Consider the following 25,490-nt stretch of genomic DNA (forward strand, 5'->3'; position numbering starts at 1 on the left):
TTGATGTTCATGAATGGCAGCACAACAGGTCAGATCACCAACTTGATGAACACATATGCAGTGAGGGTGCTTGAGATAATCGAGAGAGGGCTTCTGCTGCCTTATGAAATTGTACCCCAGACCATAACTCCAGGTGTAGGTCCAGTGTGTCTAACTTGTCTAACTTGTTGGTTCCAGACCCTCAATTGGACTCCTCCTAATCAACCCAGCCATTAGTGGCACCAAGACAGAACCATGTTTCATCCACCTTGCCTTCAATGAGCTCTTGCCTGACACCACTGATGTCACAAATAGTGGTGGTTTGGGGTCAGTGAAATGCACGCTGCAGTGCATCTGGCTCAGAGCTGTTCTCTAAGTAACTGACTTGTAACAGTTCATTGTGCACAGTGGTGCCAACTGCTGCTCAAATTGCTGCTGCAGATGCAGTACAATGTGCCAGAATCATACGCTGAATATGATGGTCTTCCCTCTTGGTAGTGCCATGTGGATGTCGGGAGCCAGATCGTCTTGCGACCGTACATTCTGATGACCATCACTTCCAGCAATCACGTACAGTGGCTACATTCCTGCCAAGTCTTTTTGCAATATCACAGAAGGAACATCCAGCTTCTCGTAGCCCTATTATACAACCTCATTCAAATTCAGTGAAGTGTTGATAATGATGTCTTTGTAGCCTTAAAGGCATTCCTGACTAAAATCAGCTTACCCACTCCAATCTAGAAGGCCATGATAATTTAAAGCAAACCTAATTTGTATCCTCACAGTGGCGCTACTGTTGCCACTATTACATGACAGGTGCAAAATTTGAATAGATATCATCAAACAGATGTAAAAACACACCTACCATCTTTCGTTTATCAACTCCTCCTTGGCACTGCAATTTTTTTTCATACAGTGTATGTGGACATGAGTTTTCATGTGAAAGGTATGGCAGCTATCAAAATGCAAGTAGTGTTGATGGTTAGCAGGCTTGATAAGGACAGAAATTTCTAAGCAACCATCGGCTGGAAGCCAATGTCCAAGGACCAGGTGAAGTGGACAGGAGACAAAGTGTTGTGATTGTGGAGGAATGGGGATAGAGTGTTTTGTCCCTAGCACTAGATCATGAAGATAGAATCAATGAACTGAACCAGTGGCTGATTAGATGGGAGTGGGATACAGTCACTGCTGGATGGTGGTATGAAATGGAAGAGGTAAAATTCAATGTTGAGATTTTGGTAGTGTTGATTGGAGGGACTGGTGGAAAAAAGATGTTTATCAGGTTACCTTCCATTAGGAAAGTTGGTGCGCTCAGCGACTGTGATGTTATTTATAAATTATAGAGTGCAGCAATCAGTCATCCTCTTTTTTTGTAGGTTTTATTTGGCAAATCCAGATTTTAGCTAGTGACTAGCCATTATCAATGCACTGTTTTCTAGTCTCAATACATGTCAGTTGATCATGGCTAGGCACTAGCCAAAATCTGGATTTGCCAGATAAAACCTACAAAAAAAGGACGACTGAGTACTGTGCTCTAAAATTTACAAATTTATAAAAACAGTGTTTCCCATGCAGGGAGAAGGGGAGTAGACCTTTGACAAGTCCAGCATGATTGAACTTTGATGGGGGGCTGAATGTGAGGCCTTTGGATAGGACTGAAACAGTTGTTGATGCAGGCAATTGCTGAAACTACATCTATTACTACAGTTGACATAATACCACTTGCTATTGACATAGAGCTCTAAGGACCTTGATGCTGTATGCCCACACCACCTAGCGTCATCGTCACTTGGCACATGTGTTTCTGCAGCTATTAACATTACTTCTCCTACAATAATTAAATGTAACTGCTGCTGCTACTACTATTACTACTACTACTACTACTACTAATAATAATAATAGTAATAATAATAACAGTAATCATATTAGTAGTAGTAGTAGTAGTAGTAGGCAAACTCTCTTTTGTCATCATGCCTGTTCCAATTTGTCATGGTATAAACCCCACAAGAACCTGGATGTTTAAAGAATCATGATTACATGCATGACCTCTTAACAACTATCCACAACACAAAGAAAGAGAATTAACTAAGATTGTGGCATGCATATCTCTCTTAACATCTTAAATGTGCTCAATAGGATTGAAATCTGGTGGCTCTTGTGACCAGAAAATAGTCCTTATGTCTGCAAAGTGTCCATAAAACCACTCTGACAAAATTCGTGACTGATAAGATGCTGAATTGTCACACTGTAGATAAATGAGTCAAAATGATCTGACAGTTTGTGTTTGAAAGACAAATGAAAGCTTTCAGATGTACTGTAAGACTTAGTGTTGTATCCCAGGAGGAAAGAGAAGACATAAATATGGAGCTGGCTCTAAAGACACATCACAACTTCAAAAAGGGCACTACTGAGGCAGATATATAGCCAGCAGATATAAACAAGGACATGGAGCTGATTAGGGAAATTGCTGATGACAACATGGAGTGTGCATCCAATTAGTGTCAGTTTGTGAACTATCAGAATATAGCTGAGAAGGCAACACTGGCCTTCACATGATCTCTAAGATATATCAGAGGAACCATGTAACTTAGGCAATCCTACTCAACCAGGGCTGTAAATAAGGCTGTTCAGAATCAGATACAGGCACTACTCACCATGCTCCATCTGCCTCAAGTTTAGTACATAGTTATTGACATCGTTGCAATCTGGACTCTGCTTAAAGATTAGCCTTCAGGCTAATTAGTGAGTACTGTGCATCAGACTCTGCCCTGGATTGCCCCACAGACTCTGCTTATGGACAAACTGTCTGTGAGTGCTGCCCATGGTTTCTGCTCTAGATAACCCACAGACTCTGTAAGTGATTGTGCTATGGTGAATGGCTTGTGTCACTTGGAATGGGTGAGGGGAGAGACAGGAGGCAGAGACCAAGAGTGAGGATTGGGGAAGGGTGGTTGAAAGTTGAGAGGGACAGGCACCAGGTGAGAAGATGGGAACGTGGAACCAGAGAGGTCATTGTGCCCACTGGCAGGGAGAGGTGTGAGCAATGCGCAATAACATGGAGGATTGGATTTGGAGAGGGGGTGCGCGAGGGAGGGGGTGGGAAGGGTGCGGGAGTGGGGGGAGGGGGCAACAGGTGCCTCCTGGAATCTGGGAGACAGACTTTTGTTTTATTAAAGAATTCTCACATATTTCTACAGATGATTGTCTATGATTACACTAAACTGTACATTTAGTATATAATGAGAAACATTCTAGCTTTGGCAAAGACTATGTAACTTGGGTTTGTTCAGTTGGCAGGTTAGTCTAGAGAATTATGACTTTTCCCCTGCAAAGTAGTGGTTTCAGCACAGTCATACAATGGTGGTGAATGTGAATATTTACAGAACATTTCTTAAATAGTTCACAATTATTTTTCTGCCAATTCCTCATAGAACCTGTATCAAGCTACAGAAAGGGACCAGTCCAACACTACGGCACATGGATTCCGATGCATATTCCCAGCACAAAATAAATGTGGCTTTCACTATACCTGTCCAAAATATGTCCCCAATTTCCACAAGGATACGTTCTGCTGTTGCTACTACTACTACTGCTGCTGCTGCTACTACTGCTGCTGCTGCTCTGCTTAATCACAACCATGGCTTACCATTTGTCTGCAGTGAAAGAAGACCTGCCACTCATTGCTGACACCACATTGTGTTTTACGAAGCACAATTTCACAGTATTCTAGGTGTATTCATCTATACTTCATCGACATACCCAAATGCAACAATGAAAAAGAGAAAATATCATTTTATGTGCCAGGCGAGAAGAAACAAATGAGAAATTATAAGGCAGAAAAGTATTCCACTCCAGCAATTTTTTTTTGCCTCATACAAACTATGAACAGAATGAGAAGTTAGATGATGGATGGTAGTTTGATACCCTAGCCCTGTGGGACTCAGACTTTATGGAGTGCAACACAGCTCAAGACACAGTTTAGCAATCCAGTTTCATTGCTGCATAGTAATGTGTCAGACTGGGAACACAAAGATAATGTCAGTTCAGTCCTCGGCTGTTAGGCTGTTAAGAATCAGTAGTACTGGCCAATTTGAGATTTTCTTGGTAGGTTCCCCTACATTCATTACTTTGAATGTTGGACTGAGTTACATTTCACCCAAAGAACCCACAAAATGTAGCTCTGAAAACAGATTTTGTTAAACTTTAATTATGCTAGCCAATGTTGATAAATAGAAAGCATGAAAATAACTCAGTAAATAAATTAACTTGAGGTGATGTCTAGTTTTGTGAGCAAACAATGTGTTATAGCTGGTATCTGAGTTCAATTATCATTTTTAAAACTTACATCATTTTCCTGTACTTTGAAGAGTAGTAATTGATGACATTTACGCAGATTGTTTTTCTTAACATCCAACAGGATTTTCCCCAATCTCCAAATGTTTTTTGGATTTATAATTTATATCTTTTTGGGTTAAACTGACATTTTTGGTGTATGAACAAGACTATCTTTTTTGACTATTTCTTGATTTATTTTCTGTATTGTTGGATGTGTAGGAGTTTATCATATGGGGATGCTAATTTTATACTGTTAAATCAGAGAGGTGGAATTTTAATAATGTATGTTTTCCTTTTAAGTATCAAAGTAATCCATCTTCCAAAAATACTGAGTGAAACCTATGATCTGTTTGACATACGATACATTCAGTATACTTCCCACCTAATTTAGTTCTTAAGCTCACCGAATCAGTTCCATCAAAAATGGCTACTTTGGAATCTTGCCCCTTCTTGGGCACTCATGTATGCAAACATGAAATGGTTTTGAGGTTACAAAACATTTTAAATTTGTTAATGTTCAAGGGCAGTATTACAGTTATTATTGCTTTTGTTGATTGTAAATTTATTGTCGATTACCATGAAACTGAAATACTAGGAACAAAATAAAATTTATATTATTTTGTATGAAGACTAAGCAAGAAGTCGTTTAACTCTTATTGATAATAAGACATATTTTTAGTCAGAATTTGTTTAAGGTGATCTTTTAATTTGGTATCAGGAAGGGCTGTGACATATTTCTTCATATAATTATGATCTCTACTGCACAGTTCAGATTTAATGATACCAATGCATAATCTGTTTTCACAACATATACAGGGTGTTACAAAAAGGTACGGCCAAACTTTCAGGAAACATTCCTCACACACAAATAAAGAAAAGATGTCATGTGGACATGTGTCCAGAAATGCTTAATTTCCATGTTAGAGCACATTTTAGTTTCATCAGTATGTACTGTACTTCCTTGATTCACCGCCAGTTGGTCCAATTGAAGTAAGGTAATGTTGACTTCGGTGCTTGTGTTGACATGCGACTCATTGCTCTACAGTACAAACATCAAGCACATCAGTACGTAGCATCAACAGGTTAGTGTTCATCACGAACATGGTTTTGCAATCAGTGCAATGTTTACAAATGCGGAGTTGGCACATGCCCATTTGATGTATGGATTAGCACGGGGCAATAGCCGTGGCACGGTACGTTTGTATCGAGACAGATTTCCAGAACGAAGGTGTCCCGACAGGAAGACGTTCGAAGCAATTGATCGGCATCTTAGGGAGCACAGAACATTCCAGCCTATGACTCGCAACTGGGGAAGACCTAGAACGACGAGGACACCTGCAATGGATGAGGCAATTCTTCATGCAGTTGACGATAACCCTAATGTCAGCGTCAGAGAAGTTGCTGCTGTACAAGGTAACGTTGACCACGTCACTGTATGGAGAGTGCTAAGGGAAAACCAATTGTTTCCGTACCATGTACAGATTGTGCAGACACTATCAGAAGCTGATTGGCCTCCACGGGTACACTTCTGCGAATGGTTCATCCAACAATGAGTCAATCCTCATTTCAGTGCACATGTTCTCTTTACGGATGAGGCTTCATTCCAACGTGATCAAATTGTAAATTTTCACAATCAACATGTGTGGGCTGACGAGAATCCGCACGCAATTGTGCAATCACGTCATCAACACAGATTTTCTGTGAACGTTTGGGCAGGCATTGTTGGTGATGTCTTGATTGGGCCCCATGTTCTTCCACTTACTCTCAATGGAGCACGTTATCATGATTTCATACGGGATACTCTACCTTTGCTGCTAGAACATGTGCCTTTACAAGTATGACACAACATGTGGTTCATGCATGATGGAACTCCTGCACATATCAGTTGAAGTGTTTGTACGCTTCTCAACAACAGATTCAGTGACCAATGGATTGGTAGAGGCGGACCAATTCCATGGCCTCGATGCTCTCCTGACCTCAACAGTCTCGATTTTCATTTATGGGGGCATTTGAAAGCTCTTGTCTATGCAACCCCGGTACCAGTGTAGAGACTCTTCGTGCTCGTATTGTGGACAGCTGTGATACAATACGCCATTCTCCAGGGCTGCATCAGCGTATCAGGGATTCCATGCGTCGGAGGGTGGATGCATGTATCCTCGCTAATGGAGGACATTTTGAACATTTCCTGTAACAAAGTGTTTGAAGTCATGCTGGTACGTTCTGTTGCTGTGTGTTTCCATTACATGATTAATGTGATTTGAAGAGAAGTAATAAAATGAGCTCTAACATGGAAAGTAAGCGTTTCCGGACACATGTCCACATAACATATTTTCTTTCTTTGTGTGTGAGGAATGTTTCCTGAAAGTTTGGCTGTACCTTTTTGTAACACCCTGTATATCCTTATGCTGTTTACTAATCATAATATAATGTTTATGCAGTCATTTGTATTGCAGTGTTTATGACCTATTTCAACAGACAGGCCACTGAAATGTCTGATTTTAAGCTTTTCTGGTGAATCAACTAATTTCAATGCTCTTGGGCATTCAGCTTGGTGCAGTAATTCATGAAATATCATATTTAGACAGCATACTTTGCAATCATTGTGATTTCTGTAGAATGAGCCTCTTTGCATTCTATATTATATTATAATTGCTATCTCTTGCAACAGTGATTACAACCTTGCCATCATGTTCCTGTTTTCTGCTAAAGACAGAGCAAAAGCTCACGGAGAGAGTCTGAAATACACTAATTAGCTCTATGTATATGCTGTATCTTTCAAGTTTCAGTATTCTGCAATGATCATTATATTTATTTTGGTTCTGGGCACTGTCTATGGTGTGAACAGCTTTGTGATTATTCGTTCTGTATTCACAATCTTGCTGAAAATGTCATCTAGGATCCAACTGATAAGGTCATGAGACCAGGAAAGATGCTGCAGGTGATATCATGCTGTTAGCAAAGCCACTCATGTCAGTCGTCTGCTGCCATAGACATTAATGCCAAATTAACTGCACTGTCCTGACAGATACACTCATCATACATTCAACACTGATTTCTGCCATTATGTCACACAGTATTGCTTGTCTGTTAGCACTGACAACACTATAAAACACTGCTGCCCTTGGTTATTAAGTGAAGGCTATTGGCTACTGCGTTATCTGTGGTGAGAGGTAATGCCTGAAATTTAACATTCTTGGCACTCCTTGACACTGTGGATCTCAGAATATTGAATTCCCTAATGACTTCTGAAATGGAATGTCCTATGCATCTAGCTTCAACTGCAATTCCATGTTCAAAGTCTGTTAATTCCTGTTGTGCAGCCATAATCACATCAGAAACTTTTTCAACTAAATCACCTGAGTGTAAATGATAGCCCGACAAGTGCACTGCCCTGTCGTACCTTGTGTACATGATACTGCCACCATCTGTGAATTTACATATCACTATCCCATGACTTTTGTCACTTCATTGTATTTCTCATCACAGTCATCACATTTCTTCCAGTGAGAGTTCTGTTTACTGCTACTGTAACCGTAGAATGTTTGACTTTGTTGATGGAGCCACAATCTCATCTGTGCTTTCATTGCTTCATCACTATCTACATCTAGATCTACATCTACAAAGGTACTCTGCAAGCCACCGTATGGTGTGTGGTGGAGGGAAGTCCTCGAAGGTGCTCTTTAATTTCTGGAAACAGGTGAAAATATGATGGGGCCAAGTTGGGACTGTTGGAGGATGATCGGTGAAAGTGAACACAAGGTGTCAGATTGTTGGAGATGTCACAGTGCTCGTGTGCAGTCTGGCACTGTCTTGCTGGAGGAGAGACTGCTCCCATGTGTGGAGAAACTCTTTGAATCTGAAGCTCGATAACAGAATGCTGTTTCTCATGCACCAACATAGTTATACACTGCCATGTTACACCCTACTATTCAGACCCTTCTAGTGACAGTGGGCCACAAAAATGTAGACATGAACTATAAAGATATATAATGGTAATAACACTTGAATTATTTAGAAATCTTTATGAGTTTTGACATAAAAAAATTTGGGAGCATTACCTTTCTCCATGCCCTCATAAATTATTCTCTGAAGAAGTACATGCTGAGTAAGTATATTAAGGATGGGAAAGGCCTGGTGTGGTTTAATAAAAGAAATACAGAAAATGCTGTTGAAGCAGAGAGTGTTGATCCATCTTGGTTCAAAAAAAGGTCACGGAGATGTCAACAGGCAACAGTTTGCAAAAATTTGTACATCTATAGAGAGATTGATGTGTGAAGCATATAACAACTTCCAGCATCATACATTAATCAAAGATCTTGCCAATGTAATAGAAGATGAACAATGAGTATCTCCTCAAACACAGCAAACTGACATTCAGACTGGAGAACAGTAATGTAAGGTATCTATCAAGGCTCTATTCTATATTTTCTTTTTTATCCTATGTTAGTGCTCTGGCCATCAACTCTTCATCCGTTTGTTAATAATACATCAGTTTTAATTCAAATTGCAAAGAAAAAATCATTACTTCATCATTAATATACACTAGATAGGCTAGGAAAATGGCTCCAGCCAAATACTTTGAACATCTCAAAAATGCTTACAGTATAGTTCAGGAACCACTATTGAGAAATGCCAGAAACTTAAAGTAAGCCATATAAATAAGCATACGAGGTGCGGCTAGAAAAAAACCGGACTGATGCTGGAAAAAACATTTATTTACAATTATTTACAATTTCATGTTATCTCCTTCAATGTACTCTCCTCCTCGGTCTCTACACCGCTCCATACGAATTTTCCAGTGATCATAGCAATGCTGCAGATCATTTTCGGTAAGTCCATACATTACTTCCGTCACTTTTTCTTTTACTGCTTCAACAGTCTCAAATCTAGTTCCTTTCAAAGCTGACTTGACTTTAGGGAAAAGAAAAAAGTCACAGGGGGCCAAATCAGGTGAGTAGGGTGGATGATCTAAGATGAGAATGTTGTGTTTTGCCAAAAACGTCTTCACTGACAACCCACTGTGAGCTGGGGCATTGTCTTGGTGAAGGATCCATGACTTTTTTCTCCACAAATCGTTCCGTTTTCTCCGTACTTGCTCACGTAGGGTAGCCAGGACGCTAATGTAGTAATTCTGATTCACTGTTTGTCCCTCTGGTACCCAATCAATGTGCACAATCCCTTTGATGTCAAAAAAAAACAATCATCATTGCCTTGAATTTCGATTTTGACATTCGTGCTTTTTTTTGTCGTGGAGAACCAGGAGTTTTCCAATGCATCAATTGGCATTTAGTTTCGGGATCGTAAGTAAAAAACCATGATTCATCGCAAGTAATAACATTTTGTAAGAAGGTGGGATCACTTTCAATGTTTTCCAGGATGTCAGAACAAATCATTCTTCGGCATTCCTTCTGTTCAATTGTGAGACACTTTGGAACCATTTTTGAACACACTTTGTTCATGTTGAAACTTTCATGAAGAATCTGCCTAACACTCTCCTTGTTAACTTCTGTTAACTCAGACACTGCTCTGATTGTTAAACGGTGATCTTGTTGAACAAGTTTACCGATTTTTTCAATGTTTGCATCAGTTTTTGCTGACAATGGTCTGCCAGTGCGAGTGTCATCACTGGTGTCTACGCGGCCATCTTTAAATTGTTTAAACCACTCAAACACTTGTGTTCGTGATAAACAATCATCGCCGTACACTTGTGTTCGCGATAAACAATCATCGCCGTACACTTGTTATAACATTACAAACATTTCACTTGCAGATTTTCCTAGTTTGAAACAAAATTTGATGTTAACACGCTGTTCTTTCTGTACACTCAACATTTTCCGCTGCACAGACAAAACGTCAACTACTTAAAACAGGCGCCACGGGCAGACTGAGTGCAGGAGGCAGATGAAACTCGAGCAGTAGGCGGAGCGAGAGTCACGTGACAGGCCACGCGACTTTCAGCCTTATTGCATTCATTTTATTGTTTCACCAGTACTAGTCCGGTTTTTTTCTAGCCACAACTCATATAGCAGAATTGGAATTTGTCAGATTTCTAGGACTAAATCTAGATAAGAATTTAAGCTGGAATATATGTACTGAACTAAACTGAATTTTAGTTGGAAGATTACATTGTGCACAGCAAGTGTACATGTAATATTGGACATGCCAAAGTCAGAAAACATTCAGTATCACTTATTACCTATGGAGCATCCATTGTAATTACACATTAATGCCACTGATTACATTTAATGTAATAGGTATTCCTTAATGCTGTAAAATTTATTTTCCATTGGGTAGGCTTTTAGTTTCTTAGGAAAGTTATAACGTTATCGTCAAGTGTACTATCATGTAGGTTTTTTGGCAGACTTCTTAATAGCTTGATACTTGAGTACCAACGCTCTTTTTGAAGAGTTGTAGGTTGGTGGTGTATGTGTTGTACCTGTCTTTTTCTTCCACCATGTGTTCTGGATGTGGGTATTAGCACTAGTAATCCAATCTGAAGTATCTTTTGTGATATATACCGAGGTGACAAAAGTCATGGGATAGTGATAGGCACACATGCAGATGGTGGTAATATCATGTACACAACATATAAAAGGACAGTGTATTTGCAGAGCTGTCATTTGTACTCAGGTGATTCATGTGGAAAGGTTTCTGACATGATTATGGCTGCACAACTGGAGTCAACAGACTTTGAGTGCAGAATAGTATTTGGAGCTAGAAGCATGGGGCATTCCATTTCAGAAACAGTTAGGGAATTCAGTATTCCAAGCTCCACAGTCAACCATGAGCCAGGAATACAACATTTCATGTGTCAGTTCTCACCATGGACATCACAGAGGCTGACAGCCTTCACTTAATGAATGAGAACTGTTGCATTTGCATAGAGTTGCCAGTGCTAACAGACAAGCAATACTTAATGAAATAACCACAGGAATCAATGTGGGATGACGAACGTATCCATTAGGACAGTGTTAATGAGCTATAGCAGCAGATGACCAACACAAGCGACTTTGCTAACAGTGTGACATCATTTGCAGTGCCTCTCCAGGGTTCGTGACCATATCAGTTGGACCCTAGATGATTGGTAAACCATGGGCTGGTCAGGTGAGTCCTAATTTCAGTTGGTAAGAAATGACAGTAAGGTGCAGCCATTGATGGACTTCACGTGCCCAAACAACAATGAAATTTTTATGGATGACAGTGCACCATGTCACCAGGTCACAATTCCTTGCAATTGGTTTAAAGAACATTTTGGACAATTTGAGCAAATAATCTGGCCACTCAGATCACTTGACATGAATGCCATAGAACATCTATGAGACATAATCAAGAAGTCAGTTCATACACAAAATCCCACACCAGCAACACTTTTGCAATTATGGACAACTATAGAGGCAGCAAGACTCAGTATTTCTGCAGGGGACTTGTTGTTGAGTGCATGCCACATTGAGCTGGTGCACTATGTCAGGCAAAAGGAGGTCTGATACGATAGTTGGAGGTATCCCATGACTTTTGTCGCTTCAGTGTATATTATTGTTTAATATTTGCCCAAAGAAGTAAAAGTTTAGATATCTAGATTTTTGAAGCATTTTGTACATTTTTCAAAAGTTGATCATCTTAAAATTACCCTAACTTCTGACTGGCATTTGTTCTTTACTAGTACATACTGTTTACTGTTGTGTAGGCATGATCGTATTCACTCACCTGATTGCCCTCAAATGCCATAGTTTTCCAGCTTTTGTATCAGTATTTCATGGACAGATGACTGAATACTATATTGTACTGGATTGACAGTAGTCAATTCTGTGGATTTACCCTTTTTGGAACCATACTGTGATGGTACAAGGATGTTGTGTTTGTCCAGACGAACAACTAATCTATTATAACTCATAAGTATTTCCAGTTTTCTTAGAAACCTGATATCAATGAAACTGGATTGTACTTGTGTAGGGTCCTTCTTATCCCTTCTCTTGTGTTCTGGTACAATCCTGATTAACTTTAGTTTTTCTGGAAAAATTCCATCTCTGAAAGAGCTGGTTGCTATGCCCAACAATGATGTAATTACTTATTCATTCACGTAATTCATTATTTCGTCACCATCAGCTGATTTATTTGGTACATAACAAATACAATATGTAATTTAATATTTTTAATGAAAATGGTATCAATTGATACTCATTTCATACAGCAAATCAGGCAGTATTCTGACCATTCATGTACTGTGAGAAATAAAGATAGTTTATGCTTCTTGTTCATAAATTAAAGCTATATTCTCAGCTATCATAATATGTTGGATTGCAGATCTTCAACATATAGAAAGATAAATAAGTTCTGAACATGAATCGAGACCTACCAAGGAAGAAGCTACATGATACTCTGATACAAAGATGTGGACGAGTTCATGAAAGACAAGCTGATAATATAGTCAGGAAATCATTGAATATCAACTTTATTATATAAATATCACTGTTCATTCACAGGAGAACTATGAACTTTAGAATATTGCTCCATCTCATCAGCTATACTTTTTATAAGTGAACTATATAAGTAATTTTTAATGTAACAACAACAATTAATAAGTGTACATTATGATTTGAATAAATTGCTATACACTATTTCCTATAATTTGTTTTTGTAGTATCATGAAGAATCATGTTTTTGTGTCAATTTTAAGTCCATTTAATCCTGAAATTCTACAGAGTTACAATTTAAGGTTAAAAGGTAAAAATTCATGCTAAATTTTGAAACTGTTCTATTCACAGAATTAACTCAGTTAAGGATAATAGAGCTTCTGTTCTAACTGCATGAGAGAACCAAAAGTGCTCAATAAAACAACAATGTCATCTGTGATTGTCATAGAAACCTTGAGAATGAGGAATATTGGAAGGATGTACAAGTTAATAAGTCAACTCTCTCAACTTAATTACTTGTGGATTAGCAATATGCATACATCTTATAAAGTATTTCTTTTTCTTATATTGTACTTCTAGCTATGTAAAATGTGCCACTTTGTCCAGAAATAATAATGAAAATAAAAAATCTCTTATGAAGATGAAGAGATTGTGTAGATTTTGGCAGTCCTTACCCGGAATCCTCCTCGAAGATTGGAATACCACTCATTTTTGTCACTTTCCTTCCTCCACTGGATATTTGGCATCTGACGAGAATGTATGTCAGGAAATACACAGGTTTCCCCACTTCCAGTCATATTGCAGTACACATATATGGCATCATCGGGCATTCCTAAATTGGGATCAATCCAGTACCATCCTAGAAAAAACAGCATTATTTTGTTATTACACTATGAGAGACTGATAATCAACAAAAAGAAGTACATACAGCAAGGTTAATGGCTTATTCTTCCATTCTGTAAAACAGTATTCTATTTCTCATATTTCCTGATGCTTGAGATTAATATTATAATGTCCGGTAAAGCAACAAAACTAAATCAGGAACACTTCCTGCAAAGGACGTACACTTACAATTTCCACCTCTCTTTTTATGGATTTAAAGAAAATTCTGTTAAATGAGTTAAAATGTATTTAAGTAATGAAAAGTCAAATGTTGAAATGAACATTACAAAGTGAGATCACCTACTTGCAATTGATCACTGCTAGCATGAATGTATGTTGAGAGAATTAGGGGCACTATTAAACCTCCTTGGGACACAATTGGAGTTACTTTCATTTCTGTAGAACGTTTATCATCTAATAAAACATACCAGGTTCCAAGATGAGGAGCCATTATGGCATTTGAAAAAGGTGACTAAGGTGACTGATCCATAGGATATTGGATGGAAGGTGTGCATACTTTCGTTGACTTTACATATTACCAGAGCTTCATAAGATTTCCTGATAGAGCTTTCATGAGCATCTGACAGTGAAAATTATTGCACACTTCATGGATATGACACACAAGCTGCCTTAAAGTTTTCTTAATCAATTTCCATGCTAGAATGTAGCAGGGATGTAACAGTCTTTGTTTTCACAACATTAAATTACTGGTACAATGAAACAAATGAGAATCATTGTCATTTGTTATTACTATACATGGTACCTACTTATATATATACTGCAGTTTTTGATGCATTTGATCTTTGTTCAATGCTATTCTACATTTGTTTCATTTCAATCAAGGAATCAAAATTCATTTCTTAAGTGAGTGACTAACATTTCTACCAGATATGTATTTTCTTATTTCTTGATGACCTTTTCGCTTTTAATGACAATTGTTCCTGTAATAGCATAATTGCTGTTAAACCCTCACTTTTCATTGGAATCTAAACTTTAACTTTTAGTAGTAGTAGTGGTAGTAGTAGTAGTAGTAGTAGTAGTAGTAGTAGTAATAATAATTGTTCCGGTGTAATGACAAGTGCCAGCACGACAATGAAGAATGGAAGAGCAGAGAGCAAACAAATTTTTTTGGATGCAGAGTCCTTACAGCAATACACCACAACTCTAACTTCAGCCTTCACTGGGCATAATTATCCCAACAGCATAGTTCAAAAGCAGATTTCATGGGCCATCACACCCAATCCTGGCACTGCTGATCCCTCCAAAAAACAACTTCGAAGCACACCACTTGTCACCCAACATTATCCTGGTCTTGAATGTATTAATCAGTTACTTTGAAAAGGCCATGACTTCCTAAAATCATTCGCTGAAATGAGATCCATTCTGTCTGAGATTTTGCCCACCACACTTAGAATAGCTTTCTGTCACCCTTCCAATCTCCACAATATCCTTGTCAGACCCTATGCTCCTTCTGCACCCATCTGCCTACCCTATGGATCCTACCCCTGTGACTGGCCCTGCTGCAAGACTTGCCCTATGTACCCTCCTACCACCACCTATTCCATCCCTGTAACAGGCAGAACATATCCTATCAAAGGGAGAGCCACCTGTGAAACAACACACATCCTATACCTGCTGTTATGTAAATACTGTTCAGCCTTTTACATTGGCATGACTACCACCAAGTTATCAGTCAAGATGAATGGATATAGGCAGAGGGTGTATACAGGCAACACACAATACCCTGTTGCAGAGCATGCTGTACAACATGATAGCCATGACCTTGGTGCCTCTTACACAATACGTGCATCTGGATTCTTCCCACAGGCACTAGTTTCTCAGAACTCTGCAGATGGGAACTAGCACTACACCATGCCCTTGGTTCTTACCACTCACTTGGCATTCATTTACGTTAATTCCTTCCATCTCAGCAGTTCTTCACAATAACTACTCCTTTTTTCACTCCATTTTAGTTTTCTACATCTTTCATTTTCTGACAAGTCTATTTTTCGCCGTCCCCCCTCCCACCACTATTACATGCAATGCACTTACCTCTTCACTCTTATTAACTTGTGCATGATGTTTTAGTAGTAATCCCTGTCTTGCATATTACCCTGTCTTCCAGCTTTAAGCTCTCAGGTTTTCAAATCTCATCCAGTGCAGTCTCCAGCAATCAGTCTTTCCTTCTCATCCCATCTGGTTAGTCTCCCTCAACCCAGGGATCTCAGTGAATTTTCCAAACTGTACCCCTTTCCTTAAACCTCTCCAGTACTTTCCTTCACCACTCTTACTTCTTCTTCAACTCTTCTGCCAAAAGAAGAAGCCACTGTCTCTGAAAGCTTGTAAAAGTTAAATCCTTTTGTGTGTGTGTGTTCCCCTAACACTGCTTGGTGAGCATATTTTTTATTTATCCATTTCCATTAAATAAGCAGTATAAATGGATATTTACAATGTCTAATTGCATATTGTAGAAAAGTGTGGTCTGGAGCAGTAGCAATTCAAACAAATTTTCAGGAGGGCAAATGTCTAGTATTAGGGATATATCACTCTCCAAGCTGTAGGATAAAAGTTTTTCTAACAAAATTTGAAGTACTACTTGACAAAGTCATTAAAAAATTCTTGTACTTAACAGTAGCTGGTGACCCAAATATAAATACATTGAAACAGAGCAGCTGTGCACAATATTTTTCAGGTGTTATAAATACTCTGCCTGACAAAAAAATGTGAAACAATCAAAAAAGGGAGTAGGAAATGAAAAGAAACTTCATGGGTTGAGACAGTATGTGGTGTCATTTTATTGATTACAAAATCAAGTCAAATCTACAAAGAACTTGACAAAATGAGCCCTCTTATTAGCATGATGTTGCACTCCTTGTGGCCTAAATACAAAGTGTGTCACACAGCCACTACTTTTTCCTTTCCTGATAGAATTTGGCCCAAAAATTATGTAACTGGTTCTCGATATCCTGGATACTTGCAATGGGATGGAGGTGATGCCCAAGCTGGTCTCAAACATGTTCTATCGGAAACAGATTTGGGGTTCTTGTTAGCCACAGGAGTACCTCAACATTGTTCTGACAGTTCACACAGACATGAGCCACATGTGGATGGGTATTGCCTTATTGAAAAATGGTGGACAACTATTACCCTGTTGAAAAATGACACCACAATACTGTCACATGAGAGGAAACACATGAGGTTGTATGATGTCTTTGATGAACCACTGTGTCATCAGAGGTCTCTTAGTCACCACCTGTCATGACCTGAAGTCATACCTGATGGCTTTGCACAACATGACACCAAAAGTAATACTGCTGGGCCTTTCCGAAATATTGAAAGAATGTGACCTCTACCAAGATTGCCACCACACTTGCCAACAATGCTCATCTGGGGTAGTGCAGACACATGACTGACAGCTGAATACAATGCAGCACCATTACTCAGCTGTCTAAGCTTTCTGGTTGTGGCACAACTCCAAACACAGTCATTTGCATTGTGGTGTTAATGGCAGCCTATGTGTGGAATGGTAGTTCCCTAGTCCAGCTGCTGCTAATTCCTGATCAATGGTACAGGATGACATAGCGTGTTGTAGGGAGTCTATTATTGTTCATAGATGGCAGGCACAGATGTGAAGAGGTTATGATGTGCTTGGTGCACAATACAGTGGTCACACGTGGCTGACTGGAACCTGACAATGTGTGGGCCCGCCTTCATGTTCCCATGCTGTCCAACACTGGGTCACTGTCATATCTGAATGCTCCACAAATCTAGATATTCCATGATTAAATGGCGCATGTGTGTAAGAAGTAACAATGAGATCTGACCATGTCTTCTGGGTGCTCCAATTTTTTTTTTTTTTTTTTTTTTTCAAGCAGTGTATGCGTAGCATGACTCTGGATATAAAGAGCCCAACAAAGAGCTCAGGAATATCATACACAACAACAGATCATGTTTTTACATACTTACCTTTACATAAACTGAAAGTACATATAACTAACACAGTCATTTCAGATCATCATGGTCAGTTAACTGAGCTACAGGACAAGAAAAGTGAAACTGAGAATGTAATTGTAGAGTAAGGACTGACAAATGCTGGAAATCTCAATGTATTGGAAGTGTTACTCAGATAAGATGACTGGAAGGCTGTCTATGACAATAAGATGAAAAGAAGCTGGGAAACTTTCTTTGCAACCTTAATTCACCATAGAGAAATAGCTTGTCCAAAGTTCAGAAGAAAGATAAATGTATGACACAGTTAGAAATGGACCATCACAGAGAGATTGAAGAGACTGAAGAGATTGATGGAAGAGACAGAAAAGTTTTGTATGAAAATTATTAGAAGTATAATAGCCAATCAGACTGTGAAGTGTACAGATGTAGCAAGAAACAATACAGCAGGATTATTAGGCATACAGAATCCAAATATTATGTATTATGATAATCAAAACAGAACCTCTTCGAACACTTCCAAGACATGAAACTCTGGTCACATGTAAACACAGGGATGAGTCAAACAGGACAGGAACTTGGAATAGGGAAATAAGTGAATGATCCATGTAAAGTGTGTTCCACTTTAAATAATTATATATGAACATAGTTCAGAAACTAATGACATAAAATCAAGCATTGGCTAAAATGAGAAAAGGTTAACCAAAAATGAAGGATGCCTGTTCTTCTTTCTAACAGAGGAAAGAAAAGTTAAAAATATAATTAGATCACTGAAAAATAAAATGACAGAGGGTACGGACGGAACATCTACAATAGTAATCAAATACTGATCACAGTATCTAGAAATTCCTCTAACATCCTGATAAATTCTTTAATAGAGAAAAATCTGTTCCCAACGAGCTGCAAAAAGAGTAAAAGGTGATGACAAGGGGGAAAGTATAGATTTATAATGATTACACCCACCTCATCAAAAATGAGAGTTGGAGGAAGAGATAGTGTTTAATGTCTCATTGACAACAGGTCGTTAGAGATAGAATACAAGCTCAGATTAGAGGAGAATGATGAAGGAAATCAGCCATGCCCTTTCAAAGGAACCATCCTGGCATTTGCCTGAGGTGATCTAAGGAAATCACAGGAAACCTAAATAAGGATGGCGGGACATGGGTTTGAACTTTCATCCTCCCAAATGCGGGTCCAATGTGCTAACCACTGCACCCAGTTGAGTGCAGGGTTGGGTGGGAACCTCATCAAAAATGAAAATATTGCAATTAATCATAGAATGGATCTAGGAAAGGGAAGTCCACCTAAAACATTAGTTGTGAGCTTTGTGATATACACAAACAAAGAATTAGAAGAATGAGAGAAAGTTTGTAATGTATTTCTGGGCCCCTCAAGAGCCTTTGACTGTATATGCCATACTACCAGCTTAGATAAATTACCTATATATGCTATCGGGAATGCAGCCAGCCTAATAAAATAATTTGTAGAGAACAGAGAACAAAGTGTAGAATTAAGATGCAGGATGAACAATATGGGGTAAACTTTTTATTCTGATTTTGAAGTGCTAAAGTATGTGGTAGCATAAGGATTGATACTCGGCCCACTATTGTTTGTACAGTATATGAATGATATGTCAGCATCAGTAAAAGAAAATACAATAATGTATGCAAATGATACAACACCCATTGTAACTAGCATTTAATAAATGATTTAGAAATAAGAATTATCATGGACAGAGATAGGGCAGATTAATATTTAAGGAATACAAAATACTTTTAAATTAAAAAAAAAAAAAAAAGATCTACACGAAAATACTGCCAAAGAGAACAACAAATGAAGAGAGACCAAATATAAAACTTAAGGTTGTGTAGGTAATAGAAGTTAAGAATAACAATTTCCTAGGATTGACAATAGATTGAGTTATGACTTGGGAAAATCATATTCAAAAGATCTGTTAAAAATAAACAGCAATGTATTTTTAATAAGGAAAATACCCCATGCAGTTGATGTAGATACACTATTAACAATGTACTATATAGCAATTCATCCACATCTGTCATGTTGTTGTTCTTGTTGTTGTTGTTATCGTGGTCTTCAGTGCGAAGACTGGTTTGATGCAGCTCTTGATGCTACTCTATCCCATGCAAGCTTCTTCATGTCAGAATAACTACTGAAATCTACAACCTTTTAACCTGTTTACTGTATTCATCTCTTGGTCTCCCAAATACTGTATAATAATACAGAATAGGGAAGCAAACTTGTATATAAACAGACTGCTAAAGCTGAAAACAAGACAGTTAGACGTATTGGAATATTATCACCAATACAGCCATGTAAAGTCGTATTAAAGAATATAAAATTTATAACAGTCCCCTCTATGAATGTGTATGAAAATTTTGTTTGTCTAAGTAAATTGTGTTCCTACGCTAAATAGAGAACTGCACAATTTCATCACAATAGTCAAAGATGTATATCACATCAACAATACCCAATTAAAACTGGCTGATAAAGATCCTGCTAAAGCTAGGTGCTTATTATACAACAGATTACCATGAAGTTCAAAAAATGTAAAAGTGCAACTGATCCTCAAAACAAAACTAAGAAGGTACTTCAAAACATGTTTGTATTGAGTTAAGGAATATTTTAAGGCTAGTACCAAAGAACTTGGAAGAAACTATGGCAATAAAGTAGTATCCTGAGAAATATGCTACATACACTGTGCCAGTGAGATGCACACATTCCATTTTTCATATTTAATTGCATTCCAAGCATTGAAATTGAAATTGCGTCACTAATCTAGTAAATTACATTAATATTAAGGTTTTGTTTACTATGTTTATTATCTGCACATCATATGTACACTGAAGCACCAAAAAAACTGGTATAGGCATGCATATTCAAATAGACAGATATGTAAACAAGCAGAATATAGTTTTGTTGTCAGCAATGCCTATATAAGGCAAAAAGTGTCTGGTGCAGCCATCAGATCAGTTACTGCTGCTGCAATGACAGGTTATCAAGATTTAAGTGAGTTTGAATGTGATGTTACAGTCAGCACATGAGCGATGGGACACAGCAAGTCTGAGGTAGTGGTGAAGTGGGAATTTTACCATATGACCACTTGACTAGTGTACCATGAATATCAGAAATCTGGTAAAACGTCAAATCTCCAACACTGCTGTGGATGGAAAAAGATCCTGCAAGAATGGGACCAACAACCACTGAAGAGAATTGTTCAATGAGACAGAAGTGCAGCCCTTCTGCAAAATGCGGCAGATTTCAATGCTGGGCCATCAACAAGTGTTAGTGTGAAAACCGTTCAATGAAACATCATTGATATGGGCTTTCAGAGCCAAAGGCCCACTAATGTACCCTTGATGACAGCATGACACAAGGCTTTACACCTCACCTGGGCCTGTCAACTCTGACATTGGACTGTTGATGACTGAAAACACATTGCCTGGCTGGACAAGTCTCATTTCTAATTGTATCAAGCGGATGGACATGTACAGGTATGGAGACAACCTCATGAATCCATGGACCCTGCATGTCAGCAGGGGATTGTTCAAGCTGGTGGAGGCTCTGTAATTGTGTGGGGCATGTGCAGTTGGAGTGATATGCGAGCCCTGATACATCTAGGTATGACTCTGACAGGTGACACATACGTAAGCATCCTGTCTGACCACCTGCATCCATTCATGTCTATTGTGCATTCTGACAGACTTGGGCAATTCTAGCAGGACAATGTGACACACCACACATCCAGAATTGCAACAGAGTGGTTCCAGGAACACTCTTCTGAGTTTAAACACATCCGCTAGCTACCAAACTCTGCACACATGAACTTTATTGAGCATATCTGGGATGCCTTACAACATGATGTTCAGAAGAGATCTCCACCCCCTTATACTCTTACAGATTTATGGACAGCCTTCAGGATTCATGGTATGTGTTCCCTCCAGCACTACTTCAGACATTAGTTGAATCCATGAGATGTCATGTTGTGGTACGTCTGCGTGCTCATGGGGGCCCTACACGATATTAGGCAGGTGTACCAGTTTCTTTGGCTCTTCAGTGCACATCCGTATGTATAAATTAAATGATTTCTGAGGTTTGTTTTATATCCAATTCTATTATATATTATTATTTAAAAACTTGTAAAATATAAGCAAAGTTATTGTGCATTACTGTTCTGATTGCAGAAATCTAAAAATATTTTAAATGCTCAAATTTCAATTTACCCCAGACCTTTAAATGGGGTACACTGGCATAGCTAATATTGCTCTGAACATTAATCAAAGGGTGAATGAAAAAATAAATAAATAAATAAAGTGTAGACTGTGTTACATCTTTTTGGGATACTGGTTGCCTTTTCCTCACAATTTCCTTTTTTGTTTCTTAACTGCTCTACCCATTAGCTCTATTTCCACCTGCATCTATACTTTGCAAACAACCATGAACTGCATGGCAGAGCATAAATCCCATAGTGTCAATTATTAGGGCTTCCTCACATTCCATTCATGTAGGGATTGTGGGAAGAAAGATTGCTTAAATGCCTCTGTGCATGCAGTAATTAGTCTAACCTTGTATTTGAGACCCTAACCTTGTATTTGAGACCCCTATGAGAATGATACATGGGGATTGTAATACATTCCTAGTTTCATAACTTAAAGCTGGTTCTAGAAACTTTCTAAGTAGGTTTTCATCGAATAGTTGGTGTCAGTCTTCAGGTGTCTGCCAGTTCAGTTCTTCAGCATCTTTGTGACACTCTCCTGTCCGTCAATAAATCTGTGGCCATTAACGCAGCAATTCTTTCCATCCATTCAATATCTCCTGTAAGTCTAATTTGTTATGAGTGTTGCACACTTGAGCAAAATTCTAGGATGGGACACACAAGTATTTCGTATGCAGTCTCCTTTGTAGACTGGCTTTACCTATAACATAGCCTATGTGATTGTTCCATTTCATATCCCTGCAAACTGTCACACTCGTGTATTTTTATGTTGACCAATTCTGACTGTGACTCATTTATATTGTGGTCATAGGATACTACATTTTTTCATTTTACGAAGTCCACAGTTTTGCATTTCTAATCACTCAAAGCAAGTTGCCAGTCTTTGCACCACTTTGAAATCTTATGAATGTCTTACTGAATATCTGCATAGATTATTTCAGACAGTACTTCATTATAAATAACTGCATTGTCTGCAGAAAGCTGAGATTACTATTAATATTGTCTGCAATATACAGCATGAACAGCAAGGGTTCCAACACACTTCCTTGGGGTACACCCAAAATTACTTCTACATATGCCAATGACTCTCCATCCACAATAACTTGCTGTGTGTTCCCTGCCAAAAATGTCCTCAGTCTAGTCACGCCACATACAGTCATACAATTGGGGTGATTGGCTTCTCTCTGAGCACATTATTAGATTTTTTGGAGCTTTGATTAAGATATATTTTTCGTCTAAGAACTGGGACTAACATAAGCCACAATTTTTCCAAATGCAGCCCTTTTATTTATCTTTAATATTATTTGTGGGTACCATTTCTAACAGTTTTCTGCTTTATTAATTTGTTTATCATAGCAAAAAATGTTAACTAGATCCTACTTTTGCAGCATATCTGAAGCGACTGTGAGAATGACATTGATCTACTTACCATCCTTAAACTGAGGATGCCCATAGAAGAGATCCTTGCAAGTTCGTACTGGGTTTTCACGTGTACCAACAGGCTTTCTTATGCGATCCAGGTCTTGTCTCATTGTATATATTGAGCTATACATGTCCAAGAACTTCCCGCCTAGGTCTTCCTTTGGCTCAGCAGTCATTTCTTCCAAAACCATATCTTCTAAATCCCTAAAAATATTTGAGAGTACCAGTATAGCTAATGATGAATTAACATGAAAAGATATCTTGAGATAATGAATTGAACTGATCAGGTAACAACATGTTATAAAAAGTTGAAATTCCTACCATTTTATGCTCTTTCTAGTGCAATGTATTTATTAATTATCTGTTGATTAATGAAGCAAATGAAAAATATTGACAACATTTTATTGTTTGATTAAGAAGAGTAGTGTGTCAAAGTAGCCTACAAATTATTACAATGTATCATGGCATGAGTGATAAATAGTGTCTCAGGCTATGTAATACATGAAATGCAGTCAATGTATTTACAAGGATAGAGGGAATGAAGGAGGATAAGAGTTTACAACATCACTGACTGTTGGAGAAGAGTGAGATAAGCTAGCAGCTGTGATCTGTTTAAGCAACTATACCAGCATTCATCTCTATCCATTCTGGGAAACCATGGGTAACATAAACCAGAATTTCTGTATAGGGATTTGAACCTCACACCTTACAGATGTTTCTCCTAAAACTGAACCAATGTCACACCTCACTCAGTGTCTTGTCAATTGTCATCACCCATGTAGCAACAATCTGTGTGTCACAAAAACTGACATAGAGGACCAGCACTTATATGTGAAAACAGGAGTGACTCTTATGCTCTGGATGCTTTAATCAACCACTTCACTTTATCATGACTTCATGTTCATTTTGTTACATTAGTACATACAAAATTAGCATGTGATCTTAATAAAAAAAATCCTTTACACTGATGCAAGTAAATGATATTGATGACATACTTAAGTGCTCTCTTTTCCCTGCCAGCTTCTCGGTGGAACAGTAGCTCTGGAGGTAAGAGTGGCAGTTCCCCTGGAGGCCCTGGGGGCCCCGGGGGTCCTGCCGGACCTGGCTCTCCCTTCATTCCTGCTACTCCTTCAGATCCTTTTGGACCTGGAGGGCCTTCCATTCCTGGCAGTCCTTGAGGTCCATCACTCCCTTTCTGACCAGCAGGACCTGAGGGACCCTGAAAGAAAGATAATGAAATGGTATTATATGTAAAATAACTAGAAGAAAAACAGGCATATAAAATGCTTATTAAACTGGTACACATTTGTTATGCTTTTTGGATGCTCTTTATAGAATTAAGATGTTTCAACTAGCATCAAAAGGAGTACAGGTTACAGAAAGATTTAAAACAATATGTATCAATACAGACCTGCTTTATGCATAACACAACATACTTTCAACAACAATAGACAGAGCTTGTGCAAGAGCAAAGATTGAGGAATAAACTTGTTAGTTACTTCCTTAGTTGGTTATATTCATTTTCTTTCTATCATAATTGTGAGATCTGTCTGTGATGTAGAATGAGTCAGTTATCCAACTGCAGTAGGCTACACTGTCTCAGTGAAAAATATGGCTACATGATTTTTTTCATTTTTTGATTGGTTAATAAGTATATAAGCATGGTATTTCATTTGAGAGGATAGAGCTTTTCATAATTAACACACAAAAATCAGTTGCTAATAAACAGCAACAAAAATTTTACTGTAATTCTTCTCCTAAAACTGTGAATTACAGACACCATAAAAGTTTTACATTTGCAGCATGTCAAGCAAGAAATACAAACATTCATGAGTTACACACTTTATTGGCTTTGCAAAGATGTATGTCATTTGAGATTCTCTTGATAAAAAGTATGTACAATATACAATTTACATTCTATGTGGAAACATGCATCAATATGCTTTGAGATTTTCTTAAACTCAGTTCCTGCCCAACCACAGTCAGTTTACATTATCCACTCCAGGAATGTATACAGTTTTCAGTGGTGCATTTATCCTGAATGAACATGCCAGCCATAGAGTTACTTAACAGGTTAACTTAGACCTAAAAACACAATTTTAGCAAATAATGACACACAGGTGTGTCGTATTATGACTACTCCACTGCTGTACATATACAAAGGCATGTGCTTGGCTCACTGCAACAATTTGCATCAATAAATGCCTACAGTTCACCTGATAGTTCAGCAGCTAGATACCTAAGTTCAAGCGAGAATGTACCTTTGAAACATGCTGAAG

The 25,490-nt window shown here is 38.3% G+C and overlaps 1 protein-coding gene across 1 annotated transcript in view; it reads right to left on the reverse strand.

Moving 5' to 3' along the window:
* The window catches only part of LOC126183837 (collagen alpha-1(XI) chain-like), a 533,300-nt gene that overhangs the window by 21,125 nt on the left and 486,685 nt on the right, over positions 1-25,490 (reverse strand). Inside the window, exons 25-27 of the mRNA XM_049926098.1 lie at positions 24,207-24,430; positions 23,219-23,415; positions 13,400-13,584 (exon numbers count right to left, since the gene is read on the reverse strand). Coding sequence (XP_049782055.1) covers positions 13,400-13,584; positions 23,219-23,415; positions 24,207-24,430 — 606 coding nt within the window. The remainder of the gene's footprint in view (positions 1-13,399; positions 13,585-23,218; positions 23,416-24,206; positions 24,431-25,490) is intronic.

Source organism: Schistocerca cancellata, chromosome 4 (assembly GCF_023864275.1).
Source record: "Schistocerca cancellata isolate TAMUIC-IGC-003103 chromosome 4, iqSchCanc2.1, whole genome shotgun sequence".
Classification (NCBI taxonomy): domain Eukaryota; kingdom Metazoa; phylum Arthropoda; class Insecta; order Orthoptera; family Acrididae; genus Schistocerca; species Schistocerca cancellata.